The 12,067-nt window shown below is 39.0% G+C and overlaps 1 protein-coding gene across 5 annotated transcripts in view; it reads right to left on the bottom strand.

Annotated features, from left to right (window-relative positions):
- The window catches only part of CTNND1 (catenin delta 1), a 78,213-nt gene that overhangs the window by 49,431 nt on the left and 16,715 nt on the right, over positions 1 to 12,067 (bottom strand). For all 5 annotated transcript variants that reach the window (XM_070931343.1, XM_070931351.1, XM_070931365.1 and 2 more), the window contains exons 2-3: positions 2,146 to 2,259; positions 7 to 315 (exon numbers count right to left, since the gene is read on the bottom strand). In XM_070931343.1, the coding sequence (XP_070787444.1) occupies positions 7 to 201 (195 nt within the window). In that variant the 5' untranslated portion in view covers positions 202 to 315; positions 2,146 to 2,259. The remainder of the gene's footprint in view (positions 1 to 6; positions 316 to 2,145; positions 2,260 to 12,067) is intronic.

Here is a 12,067-nt window from a genome sequence, read left to right as displayed (position 1 = left end):
TGTTACCTGGTGCCGGCGGGTGAGGGTGCCGTTGGCCATTGTTTGGCTGGCATCCTGTGGGGAGACACGGACGCGCTCCAGCTGTGCAGAGACATGGCGCCGTTCTTCCTCCAGCGCCCGTGTCAGCTTCTCAAACTGTGCCTCCTGCTCTTTGACGGAGGCAAGTATACTGGCAGTCGACTCCACTTCCGAGTCATCCATGGTTTTGAAGGCCCCACACAGGGGGAGAGTGGGTGCAAGGCAGGGAGATGCCACGGGGGATGTGAGAATTGACGACACACCGAAAAGGGGTACGAGGGGAGAAGGATCCCCTCACTTCAAAGAACACGTTTGGGAGACAAGCAAGGAGAGAGAGAGAAAGACCGATCTTAGATCTGGGAAGACAGATTAAAAATACTTGAAAGAGGCCAGGTTCCACCTAAGTCATCCTCCCCCAAATCAGCAGAGTGAGAAAAATTGTACACTAATAACCTCTCAAGATAGTAACTGCAACACTTTAACTGGCTCAAGAATACAAATCTGTGTGTGAAAGGAAACCCTATTTACAGGAGTGTTCCTTTAATAATACAATGGGCATTTTGGATGGTTGAAAAGTCATCCCTCCAGAGTTTTCTTCATTGCAAATCAGATACCGGATAGGATATAGGCATGCTAATGACATTGTAACATTAATTTCTTTATTAATTTGATGCCTTAGTTTACATTTTTAGGACTTCTTTCTATCAGAATGTCAAATATCAGTGTCATTTTAAAAAGACTGGAATTTTCTATCTCTGCAGCATAGCACACTTATTTAAGTACATTTACTAAGAATTTGCTCTAGTTAAATGGCTCTTACTTGCTGCCTTCCTAGATTAATTTTTAGGACAGTTTAATGCATAGGAAAGCCATTTTAAAAAGAAGCTTTAGCCAAATTTCCTTCTGTGAATACCAGTCAGCACAATCTTTAGTGATTCTTGATCATTTTATCTCATTACATTATTTATACTAAACCGGTCTTCAAAGGAAGTCATCTCAACTTTAAAAACTATTTTGGGGAATTGCAGTCAGTCTCAACCACGCATACATATTTTACTGTAGCAGCATTTTCATATCTGCCGGCCTGCTTGGGTCCAGGTCACTGTCCCTTGAACAGGAAATTGCATGTCACTTTACAAATTCCTGTCATGAGGAGAGTAACTTCTACCATTTTAAAAACACAGTCCTTGGGAATCAGTTACTTGACCTACCAACTAATTATAACAGGCTATGGCAGTTATATTGAGCAACATGATAAGCCTGGGCCAGAAGGGGAGAGGCAACAGGTAGTGTTTTTAAACAACTGCAGTGTTTTCTTTCAAACATACATATATGGAGATATGTGGTGAAAAGATGCAAGTTTTGTTACATGTTACCAAAAAATGTTTGCCACATAAAATTGTTTAAATGCTTTTTACCACTATTTATGCCGTGGTCACAATATATAAACAATCCTAGAGCTTCTCCAATTTAATGTTCCAAAATCATTCACAGGCTATATATACACTTGTGTATGGAATTACATATGTTTGTTTTTTTATGCATTTTATTCCCCAACTGGAAACTTAGTCTTTCTATAAAAGATATAATACATTAGGATAATTTAGGGTTACGGATTGGGAAATGCTCAGACTTATTTTATAAGAATTTTTTTTCTCAAGCCGATTGTCTTCAAGACCCCCTTTTTTATCAATTCAAAGCCACAAGTGTTAAGCTATAAACCTTAATATTTATTATTAATATTAATAATAGTGATGATTGTCAGTCTTCATAACAGGGCTAACAAGACAAGCAAGGAGAACAAGCCATTTTGCATATCATCTACCCAAACGGTTGTTGCCAAAGTGCTTCAAGGCAAAACATTAGCATATGTCCATCAAAAATATCTTCAGCCACAGCCTACTTATAAATTAATAAAGACATTTTTAATGGACCTCATATACAAAAAGGCTGACAGATTTGTAAATATGGAAGGAAGATAGGCTATATATTTCTTCCATCCTGGAACCATTGTTCTCCTTACCACAAGAGCTCCCCAGTCTTTAAAGAAAGCCAATCTGGAAGAAACCCCAATATTCATCCTGACACAAAATAAAACTTAAGATTGATTTTCCATACCATACACACCTGTGGAGGAAGGCCGGTCTGAATTGATTGGTTAAGGCACAGCTTGGTCTAAGTGCAGAAAATCATGGGAGAAGGAGCCCAGCCACCAACAGCAAGGAAGCAGGAGGAAAAAGGCTGCAGAGAGACAGCAGGAAGGGGATAAAAAATAGAAGTGTAAATTTAAAATAGGGAAGGAAGCAAAGGGGTCAAGGAAGGAAGGAGTTAAGATCAAATCAGTATTTATACATTTTAAAACAACCCCAAATCCAACTGTTTTCCCAAAAGGGATTTAAAATAACTTTCAACAAATTAATGTTTAAAAAAAAATAATGGATTCGTTAAGCAATAGTAGGGTAGTAGAAATGTTGCAGGCTGGATCATGGAATTTGAGGCGCATTTAATCCTTTCCCATTATGACTACAACTGAGGTGAGGGAAAAACTCCACTAAACAGAAAAGCCGCACACACAGACTACACTCCTTGAGATTGGCAAGAAAAACAGACCTTAACTCCACCTCCGATCCGAACTTTGCCATTTTCACACATGAATAGGTTACAGTTACAGAGCAAGCAATCTGATAGGGCAGGGATCTTCAAAATGCACAATTTGTTCAGTGATTTATATGCAGTTTCCTCCTAAGATTGTAGGCCTTCTACTTTTTCATAAGGTAAATACCCGATGCAACCACAACGAAACTAATGTTACAGTGAACAAAGTAAACCTCACATTTGAGTGGCCTATGAGCTAAATATAGACTCTTTATAAAACTAATGAGCTTGTCCTCAATAGTCCTGAGCATACCAACCATGGAGTCAAAGAGGTTCCCTCCTATAGAGAAAAAGGAATCACTTATTATTATGCCCATTTTTAAAGAGAGTGCATCACTTCTCCTTTTTAATTCTTTTTAAAAATTCTTAAACCTTAGTGCTTTTTAAAGAAATCCCTTTTCTTTCCAGCGGTAGAAAAAAATAACATCATCATCTCCAAGGGGGATGGGAATGTGGGATCTTATGGATATACAGAATTTCAAGGTTTATTGATTGACTGATTTCTCTATTCAATTTCTATAGTAGCCCAACTCAACCAAGTGACTCTGGCCGGCTTACAATTCTATAATTATAAAACGAAACAATTCAAAAAAACATTAAAACAATAAATACCTCCTTTTTGATCTATCAACCCCGAGGAAGCTGAAGAAGCTACAGGTTACCCTCCAACAGCAATTCTAAAAACCTAACCCTCTAAGATGATTTCCTAAGACAGGCAAGACCATATCCCTGTCTTGTACAGTATTCCAGTTTTAAAAAAACAGATTTTAATAAAACAATACTGTACCATTATTATTGTTTATAATAAAAGCCTTTGCTTGCAACCTTTCCTCCAAAAAATAACTAGAATAAATATAGGGGAAATACAGAATTACTGTATGCGCTTGATGTTACCAGCTCGGTGAGCCAAACATATTTTGATTATTCTGAAGTTGATGGAAGTAGTACTGGCCAGAAACTGTTTCTCTCTAGCACTTATATCCCCTTGTCCAAGCATGCTGGGTGTGTTTTTTCCTTTTTAATTCAGATTCCCCCTCCCCCAAAATCAAAGCAGGAACAACATGTTTGAGCTAGCCTAACCTCCAAGACAGAAACTCTCTCAATCCATTTTCCCACGGTGCTGGTAACATATCAGCCCCTAAACTGACTTAATACATATGACCACAGGCATAAATGTTTGGGGGGGGGGGGGGAAGTGGTTTCTTTGAGGAACATATTCAAAAGATTATTTGAATGTAGCAGAATCTTGTGACTTTTTTCCTGGAATAGACTTAATTCCTCAGAGGGCTTTCAGTTAACCATCACAGTTGAGTGTATTGATACAGAAAACCAATATTAAAATTAAAGAGAAAGCATCAGGAGAAAAACAATCTACAGCATTAAAGTCTATTGAAGCTCATGTCTCCATTTATTGGAGCTTTTGCAGGCTTGCCTGGGATTGTAACAGAGTATTAAACTTATGTCTCCGTGTCAGGAAATAAAAGTGTTAGAGGCACTTTTAATTGAATTAAATAGGAAGCATACAACAACACACACAACACCATCAATTACTTAGTGGTAGCAACTACCCAAAGTGCTTGCTCGAACACAGAATCTCCAAGAATGTATTTTTTATGTAGTTTTGCTTCCATCTGTGGCATATGCAGATGTTTACACTTTGCAAGCAAGTTTGATGAAGTACCCTAATTTTGAAAGATTGGAACGTGTGTTGCAATTCTGGATTGTAACAGTTGTAACAGTTAACACACATCAGAATCATATTTTTAGTCACATGTAAAAAGAACTTCATTTAACTTCTTTCACTTCAGTTCAGACATATTGGCACCAGAAGGACTTTGACCTCAAAGACATTGTTAGTTTGCTTAGGCAATCTTGCACTTTGCCATATGATGATCTTCACCCTGTAATCTCCCCTCTGCCAAAAGCCAATGCAGAACTTCAATAAGGACGCACTTAGACTGGAATAGTCCAAATAAAGCTGTCTCCAAACCCCAAAATACATGCCTTTTCAAAGTTATACAGTATGTCTTCTTGGGCTTCATCATCAGCTTCAGGACCACCATCAGGATTAAAATTTGCAAGGCACACAGATGACATCACAAGCAAATAATGTGGTGTCGCAATCACAGAATTGTAATTCTTCCACCAGCCCAGGCATGTGTCCGTTTACAAGCCAAAGACTTACTACAGATTATAAGACAAAAGCTATGAATTGTGTTCATGTAGGACTGGAGTACCTGGTATTCGTTGTTTCAAGCAACTGGCAGCCTCCCCTTTCCGGATGAGAAAAGCTACAAGGGGGGGGGGGGGAGTGCACAAGAAAGCTCAGGCCCAGGGGTGAAATGTAAAATTTGTTACTACCAGTTCTGTGGGCGTGGCTTGGTGGGGGGGGGGGTAATGTGACTGGGAGGGCGTGGCGAACTTTTTTTTCTTCAACTTTTCAAAGCATTTTTTCTGCAAATGCAAAAAAATGCTTTGAAAAATCTCTCTGACGATCAGACAACTCAGCTGGGATTGTCAGAGAGACTTTTAAAGCATTTTTTTTCTGCAACCTCTTCCGGGGAAGAGGTGGTTAAAAAAATGCTTTGAAAAGGCTCTGACGATCCCAGCTGTGTTGTCTGATCGTCAGAGTCTTTTCAAAGCATTTTTTTAACCACTTCTTCCCGGAAGAGGTTGCAGAAAAAAATGCTTTAAAAGTCTCTCTGACAATCCCAGCTGAGCTGCGCGATCATCAGAGGCTTTTTTTTACTTTTAAAAGCATTTTTTCCACGGAAGAAGTTGTAGAAACAAATGCTTTTAAAAGTAAAAAAAAAAAAAAAAAAAGCCTCTGATGATCGTGCGGCTCAGCTGGGCATGGGGGGGGACGCAAGGATTTTTGCTACCTGTTCTCCGAACCACCCACCGCCATCGCTACCAGATCGGGCAATCCGGTCCGAACCGGGTGCATTTCACCCCCCCCTTTCATGCCATATGGTGCATTTGGTCTCCAAGTAGTATGCCCAGGGCTAGCTTCAAGCAGTAAAAAGAACCAATTTGGAGATCACCTGTCTCCCAACAACTATGGATGGCCTGTACTTTAAAAGCAAGAAACAGTAAAGATACAGATACATGTACGTCCAGAAGAAAAATCATAAAGGCCACCACTCTATTCCAAGGCCTGGGAGATTAGCCAGGTTTCCAAAGACTTCCTGAACATCATCAAGATGGGAACTATGAAAATCTTGGGGAGATGCTATTCCAGAAGGCAGGCACCATGTCAGAGAAGGCACATTTTTTAAATTCCAATAGAAAGCATTATTTAATTGAGGTAAACTGGAGCACATACATTCTATCCAACCTTATGTAATGGGCAGAAACTATTAAGGGACAGTTCCTCAAGTAACCAACATTATAACATAAAAAAAACCCTTACAGGTGATAAATAGTCCCTTGACTGACAGAACTCATAGAGCAGTGCTGTCATATGGGCATACTATGACATGCCAATTACTGCCCAAACTACTTCATTTTGGACCCAATGTAGCCTCCAGGTTATCTTGAAGGGTAGCTCCATGTAGAGCGCATTGCAGTAGTCTGTATGATTTAATGTATTTAGTAACTCAGTCAGAAGAAACTCTAGGAATTCTACTCAAGGCTTCGGGGGACACAGGTTATGTATTCTTGTTCTAAAACTAAACAGTAGATACACTTTGCAAACAAAACTCTCAACTGATAAAAACTGATAGAAAATGCAAGAACCTGAGCGGTTGTTTTCTCAACAAGGGTAGATAAGATGAAATTTCAGCCTTTCTTACGCACTGTGTTATGTGAGCTGCATGCCAAGAGAATAATGAGCATAACAATTTTGTAGAAGTTTGGGACCTGAAACACAGAATTCAGAAAACTGATTTATTGAATTCAGCTATTACCTGCTATTATAAAGTTTTAGTCAAGTCTCTCTCATATGGCAACATATGGAAAGAAAGAAAGGAAGGAAGGAAGGAAGGAAGGAAGGAAGGAAGGAAGGAAGGCAGGCAATATTGAGTTTATTTATTTATTTATTTGTTTGTTTGTTTGTTTGTTTGTTTGTTTGTTTGTTTGATTGATTTATATGCTTTATACGCCCTTTTCCGGAGACTCAGGGCGGTTTACAATGGGTTCAGCAATAGCCTTCATACTTTTGTATATACCTGCTTAGTAGGGCTTTCAGCCCCCCCCAAGCCGTGTCCTTTTTTTATACAAAATCAGCTTATTGCCCCCACAAACCAGGTCCTCATTTTACCTACCTCGAAAGGATGGAAGGCTGAGTCAACCTTGAGCCTGGTGAGATTTGAACTTGCAGTAATTGCAGGCAGCTGGTGTTACTTAACAGTGCTTTAGTCTGCTGCGCCACCAAGGCTCTTTTTATCATATGAACCATGGTGGCGCAGTGGTTAGAGTGCAGTACTACAGGCTACTTCTGCTGATCACCAGCTGCCAGCAGTTTGGCAGATTGAATCTCACCAGGCTCAAGGTTGACTCAGCCTTCCATCCTTCCGAGGTGGGTAAAATGAGGACCCAGATTGTTGGGGGCAATATGCTGACTCTGTGAACATTTTAGAGAGGGCTGTAAAGCAATATGAAGCGGCATATAAGTCTAAGTGCTATTGCTATTGCTATCACTTCAAAGAGATTTTCAGCCCTATTTGATTAACTGTGGGTGCTTATTTAGGGTTATATAGCATTTGATTGATATTGTTCCAAGGAATACTGAAAGAGGAACCTATCAGGTTTATGTCTCACTTCGTCCAATTCCTGACAATGTTTTTTTAACATTATCCTCAAAATTTAATGCCAAGTATTGTTATATTGCATATGTCCAAAGACCACAGAGGATATCATATGTCATTTCACTAAATCTTAAAAATTAGTCTTTAAAAAAAAAAAGGTTTTGGAGATATATTTGCATGACTTCTTTAACAGCCTCAGGACAATACAGTCTCATTACCTATATTTGCAAAGCGAAAGAGTAGGACTATAGTAGTCCTTGAATTACGACTGGTTGTTTAACAACTGTTCAAAGTAAAGCCTCCGAAAAGATGCTTTATGCCCCATAAAGCACTTCTGGATATTGCAAAGCATAATATCATGTGTGTGTGTGTGTATATCCACCCACATTGTCACATGACTGCATTTCAGAGAGTGCAATTGATTTGATTTATGACTGGTTGCCACGTGCCTCTTGATCACATGATCACCATTTGCAGTCTTCTCTGCCAGATTCCCCATAGAGTCAATGGGGAAGCAGGAAGGGAAGGTTGCAAGCGGAGAGGACACAGGGGAGCTGAATTCCTCACAGCAGGATATTCTTTGAGAGCAAAAGGGCTCTCCCTTAACAACTAGGAGATTTATGCAACCAGGAGTGCTAAGATTGCTGTAGTTGAATGAAGCAGGTACATGGGCATCTTGTTTAACAATTGCTTTGTTCAATGACCAAGATTCCAGTCCCAATTTTGGTTGTTAAGTGGTGGACTACCTGGTACATTATCCAAGGAATCCATTCCTTAGAACTGAAAGGGAGAATATCTCATGTAACCGTAACTCCATTAATATCCTCATTTAACACTAATGCTTACAAACCATGTTATTTAAAAATTCTACTGGTTGATATTTGAAACTGACAGCTCAGGATCAAGATAGGCTGGGATTTAAATTTTAAACTAATTCCCATAGCTCTTTAGCTACACTTCCCGAAAAAAAATAATCCAAAGTAATAAAATTCTTATTATTCAATTTAAGAAAAATAATAAAGTTATTTCTTACTTGCTACTTCCATAGAGTTTTGCTTAATTAAAAAGACTTAGTTTAGATTATCCAAAAGTAACACGATTGTTATAGAAGAGTTATCTTCTTGTATTAGCCCAGATTCTACGCATTTCAGTATTACAGTGGTTAGATAACAACCAACTGTGAACTATGGTTTGCTTAGTTTTGGTGCAAGAGGTTATATGAATTCCATTACACTTACTAGTGGCCATTAAGACCAATAGTGTTTACACTTAACCATCAACATAAATGTGCAAATACCACACCGTATTTCTTGATTCTTTCTTGTATATTCATGACTTCTATCAATTAATAACACTGTTTCTAAGGTTATAAATCCCCAGGATCCAATTTCCAAACTACTAAAATCAGAGGGCAACATTTTCACTTTTGTGGTACAAAGCTGAGAATAAGCAAGATGCACTTTGAGAAATCTTAAAGTTACTGGAATCTTGGTCATTGAACGAGTTGAAATTGGCTGATCTAACAGCAACTCGAAGCTAATAACTTCAAAAGGACGAACAAATCTGCTTTCAAGAGGCATTTTCCCCCCACAATGCCCTACCGCTTGCCATAAATATCTAAGCTAGGCATCCAACTACTGTCTAAATGATGCCAAAAAAACAAGCATTCCCTATAGGAAGAAGTTTCACATCAAATACACCATTAATAATTTAGGACAATCATAAGTTATAACATCCTTTCTATTGCAACTTCAAAGATTCAAGGGCTAATTATTTATAAGTTCACTATTCTTTCATGCTCCTGTGTCAATCATAAATTCAGTTTTCCAGTTTGCTCAAATATTTTTGTTTATATTTTTTGACTCTGTAACATTAGAGGAGCATATAAGACTTCAACTGCTACCACAGATCATTAAGCTAAACTATCACATTCTAATCTATTTAAAATCAAAATAATAGCATCTTTTCAAACCAAGAGACTAAATGATACCCCTCCATACATCTGATAAAGAGAGCCATCGTTCATAATTGTTTACGCCCATGGATTAAACCTACCCAAAAAGTTAAGACACCACCTTCAAAGCACTCCCTTCACATAGGCAAATGAATGATGTATATGTAAACCAAGATGAGGACAGAACAACATCTGAAATATTCCTCAGACATCTTTCTTAAGTGGACCCATGTCTCAATATTTACTGAATTAGCTATCATGAAGCCTCTTATTATACCTCATATCATGAAAGACAGTTGCTACTATTCAGCTGTTTTGACTCTGAATTAACAAGGACATAACTTCACGGGGATTATCAGTCACTGTTTCTTTGAGCTCATGCTTATGTCGTCAGTATCTAGCCTCAGTTTTTCGAAACATCCATAGACATTTTCCAAACATTCGTTTTCTTCAAAGACATTTGCTTTTGTATTAGCAATAGCAATGGCGTATAGACTTATATACCATCTCATAGTGCTCTACAGCACTCTCTGGATGGTTTACAATGTTTTGCATAGTGCCTCCAACAATCTGGGTCCTCATTTTACCGACCTCAGAAGGATGGAAGTCTGAGTCAACCTTGAATTGGTCAGGATCGAACTCCAGCTGTGGGGAGAGCTTCCTGCAGTACTGCATTCTAACCACTGCGTCACCAGGGTTCCTAAATTGTACATGCTCCAAACGTTTATGCCTTAGCTTCATTATTACAGCTTCTTTCAAACAGCTTTGTTTTAGTTCAACTACAATCAAATTACTTGTCCTTGCAGTACTCTCCACAATTTTCTCATCCACCACAACTGACAGGCATACTTTTTTTCTTCATTCAGCCTTTCTGATCTCCATCTTTCATTCCCATACTTTGAGAAAAACCATGGCTTTGACAATACGTATCAGTCAGAACCACAGCTGGAAGAGACCTTAGAGGTCTTCTAGTCCAACCCCCTGCTCAAGCAGGGCTGATGAGATGTTTCTGCACGTTTCTATTTCATCCAGAAGTGTCACAGTATTTTTTCCAGGTACCAGATGTCTGTTTATTTTGTGGCTACTGTTATCACTCTTACGAATTTTAGTCTAGAAAAATCATCTGCATTCAATTGGCACTGTCCATTGATTAAAGGTTATTACCTTTAAAGCCCTACATGGCTCAGGGCCAGGCTATCTTTGAGACCGCCTTCTACCGCATAACTCCCAATGACCGGTAAGATCCCCCAGAGTTGGTCTCCTCCCGGTCCCGTCAGCTAAACAATGCCGGCTGGCGGGCCTACCTTCTCTGTGGTTACCCCAGCTCTCTGGAACCAGTTACCTCCTGAGGTCCAGACCATCCCCACCCTATTGGCCTTCCGAAAGCGGTGAAGACCTGGCTTTTCCGGCAGGCCTGAGGCCGTTGATCTCGCTCTTGCGATCCGGTGAGATCCAGCCATGAATGGTGTGAATGAGTTTTAATGTTTTTAATTCTTAAATGTTTTTTATAATGATTTTAAATGCATTGTGAGCCACCCTGAGTCTTCAGAGAGAGGCGGCATACAAATTGAATTAATAATAATAATAATTGATGTCAACTTATTTTTTTTTAAAAAAAAAACCCAATATTGAGCAGCAAACCAGCTTTTGCACTTTCTTCTTTTACCCATTAAGAAATTCCTAGAGGCTTCTTCACTTTTAGCCATCAAAGTCTGAGGTTGCCGATGATCCTCCCTGCAATTTCTTCTAGTAATAAAACATGAACGGATGTTAATGCAGCCTCATTATGGAGACTGATGTCAATATCTGGCAAGCAAGTGCAACCACCTGTGAGCTTTATATGGCAACTACATTAAGCCTTCAAGGATTACTTGGGACCTGTACCTGCTTGCGGGAATTGGAATTGGAAGAGATAATTTTTACAGCATATACGAATTAAAACTACATTACAGACATTAAGCTAGAAAATTTAAATTCTTTCCCTGTTTCCAATGAACAATCACTCGGATTCCTGGACTCTGCCAAACCAGGAAGCAAAATATTAACCAATATTTACTTACTCCAGCCCTAAGAATGAGGCTATTATATTTTCAGTATCAGTTTCCAAGCACCGCGTAGATTAAAAGAAAGAACCTTCCCTCCTGTTTTCAGACCTCAATGATGCTTTTCTCAATTTCTTCACAGAAGTAAAAAAAAAAAAAAAAAAAAAAAAAAAATCACTCATGTGCAAAATTGAGTTGCCTGTTTGGTGTAGTGTTAAGAAGCTGGACTAGAAAATAGGAGATAGGGATTTCTAGGTGACTGTGATTTTCAGCCAGTCATTTTCTCTCAGACGATTTCCTCTGTCATGGTGGTGTCATGAGGAAAATAAGACCAGGAAGCATTATGTCTACCATCTTGAGCTGTACAAAGTAAAAATTTGTTTACACGAGAAATATTTCAGCTTTCATCTCAATTCTCAGAGTCTGACAACTGAAGATAAGTCAGAGTTTTAGGTGGTTGGACTGCCAAAGATTTCTGATTAATAATAGCAGCAATTCTCCCCCCCCCCCTCCCAAATCATATGAATGTACCTTGGAGGAAGTTTGTCAGCAGACAGAATTTCTTCATGCAAAGTAGATCATTAAACTATGGGTTCCTTTTCTGGAGGGGGGAAAAAAAACCTGCCAGGGATATCGTGACTATGTAAACT

This window comes from Pituophis catenifer, unplaced genomic scaffold, assembly GCF_029215685.1.
Source record: "Pituophis catenifer annectens isolate HBS135680 unplaced genomic scaffold, rPitCat1.0.hap2 SCAF_1, whole genome shotgun sequence".
Lineage (NCBI taxonomy): Eukaryota > Metazoa > Chordata > Lepidosauria > Squamata > Colubridae > Pituophis > Pituophis catenifer.
This window is presented reverse-complemented; position numbering and strand designations above follow the sequence as displayed.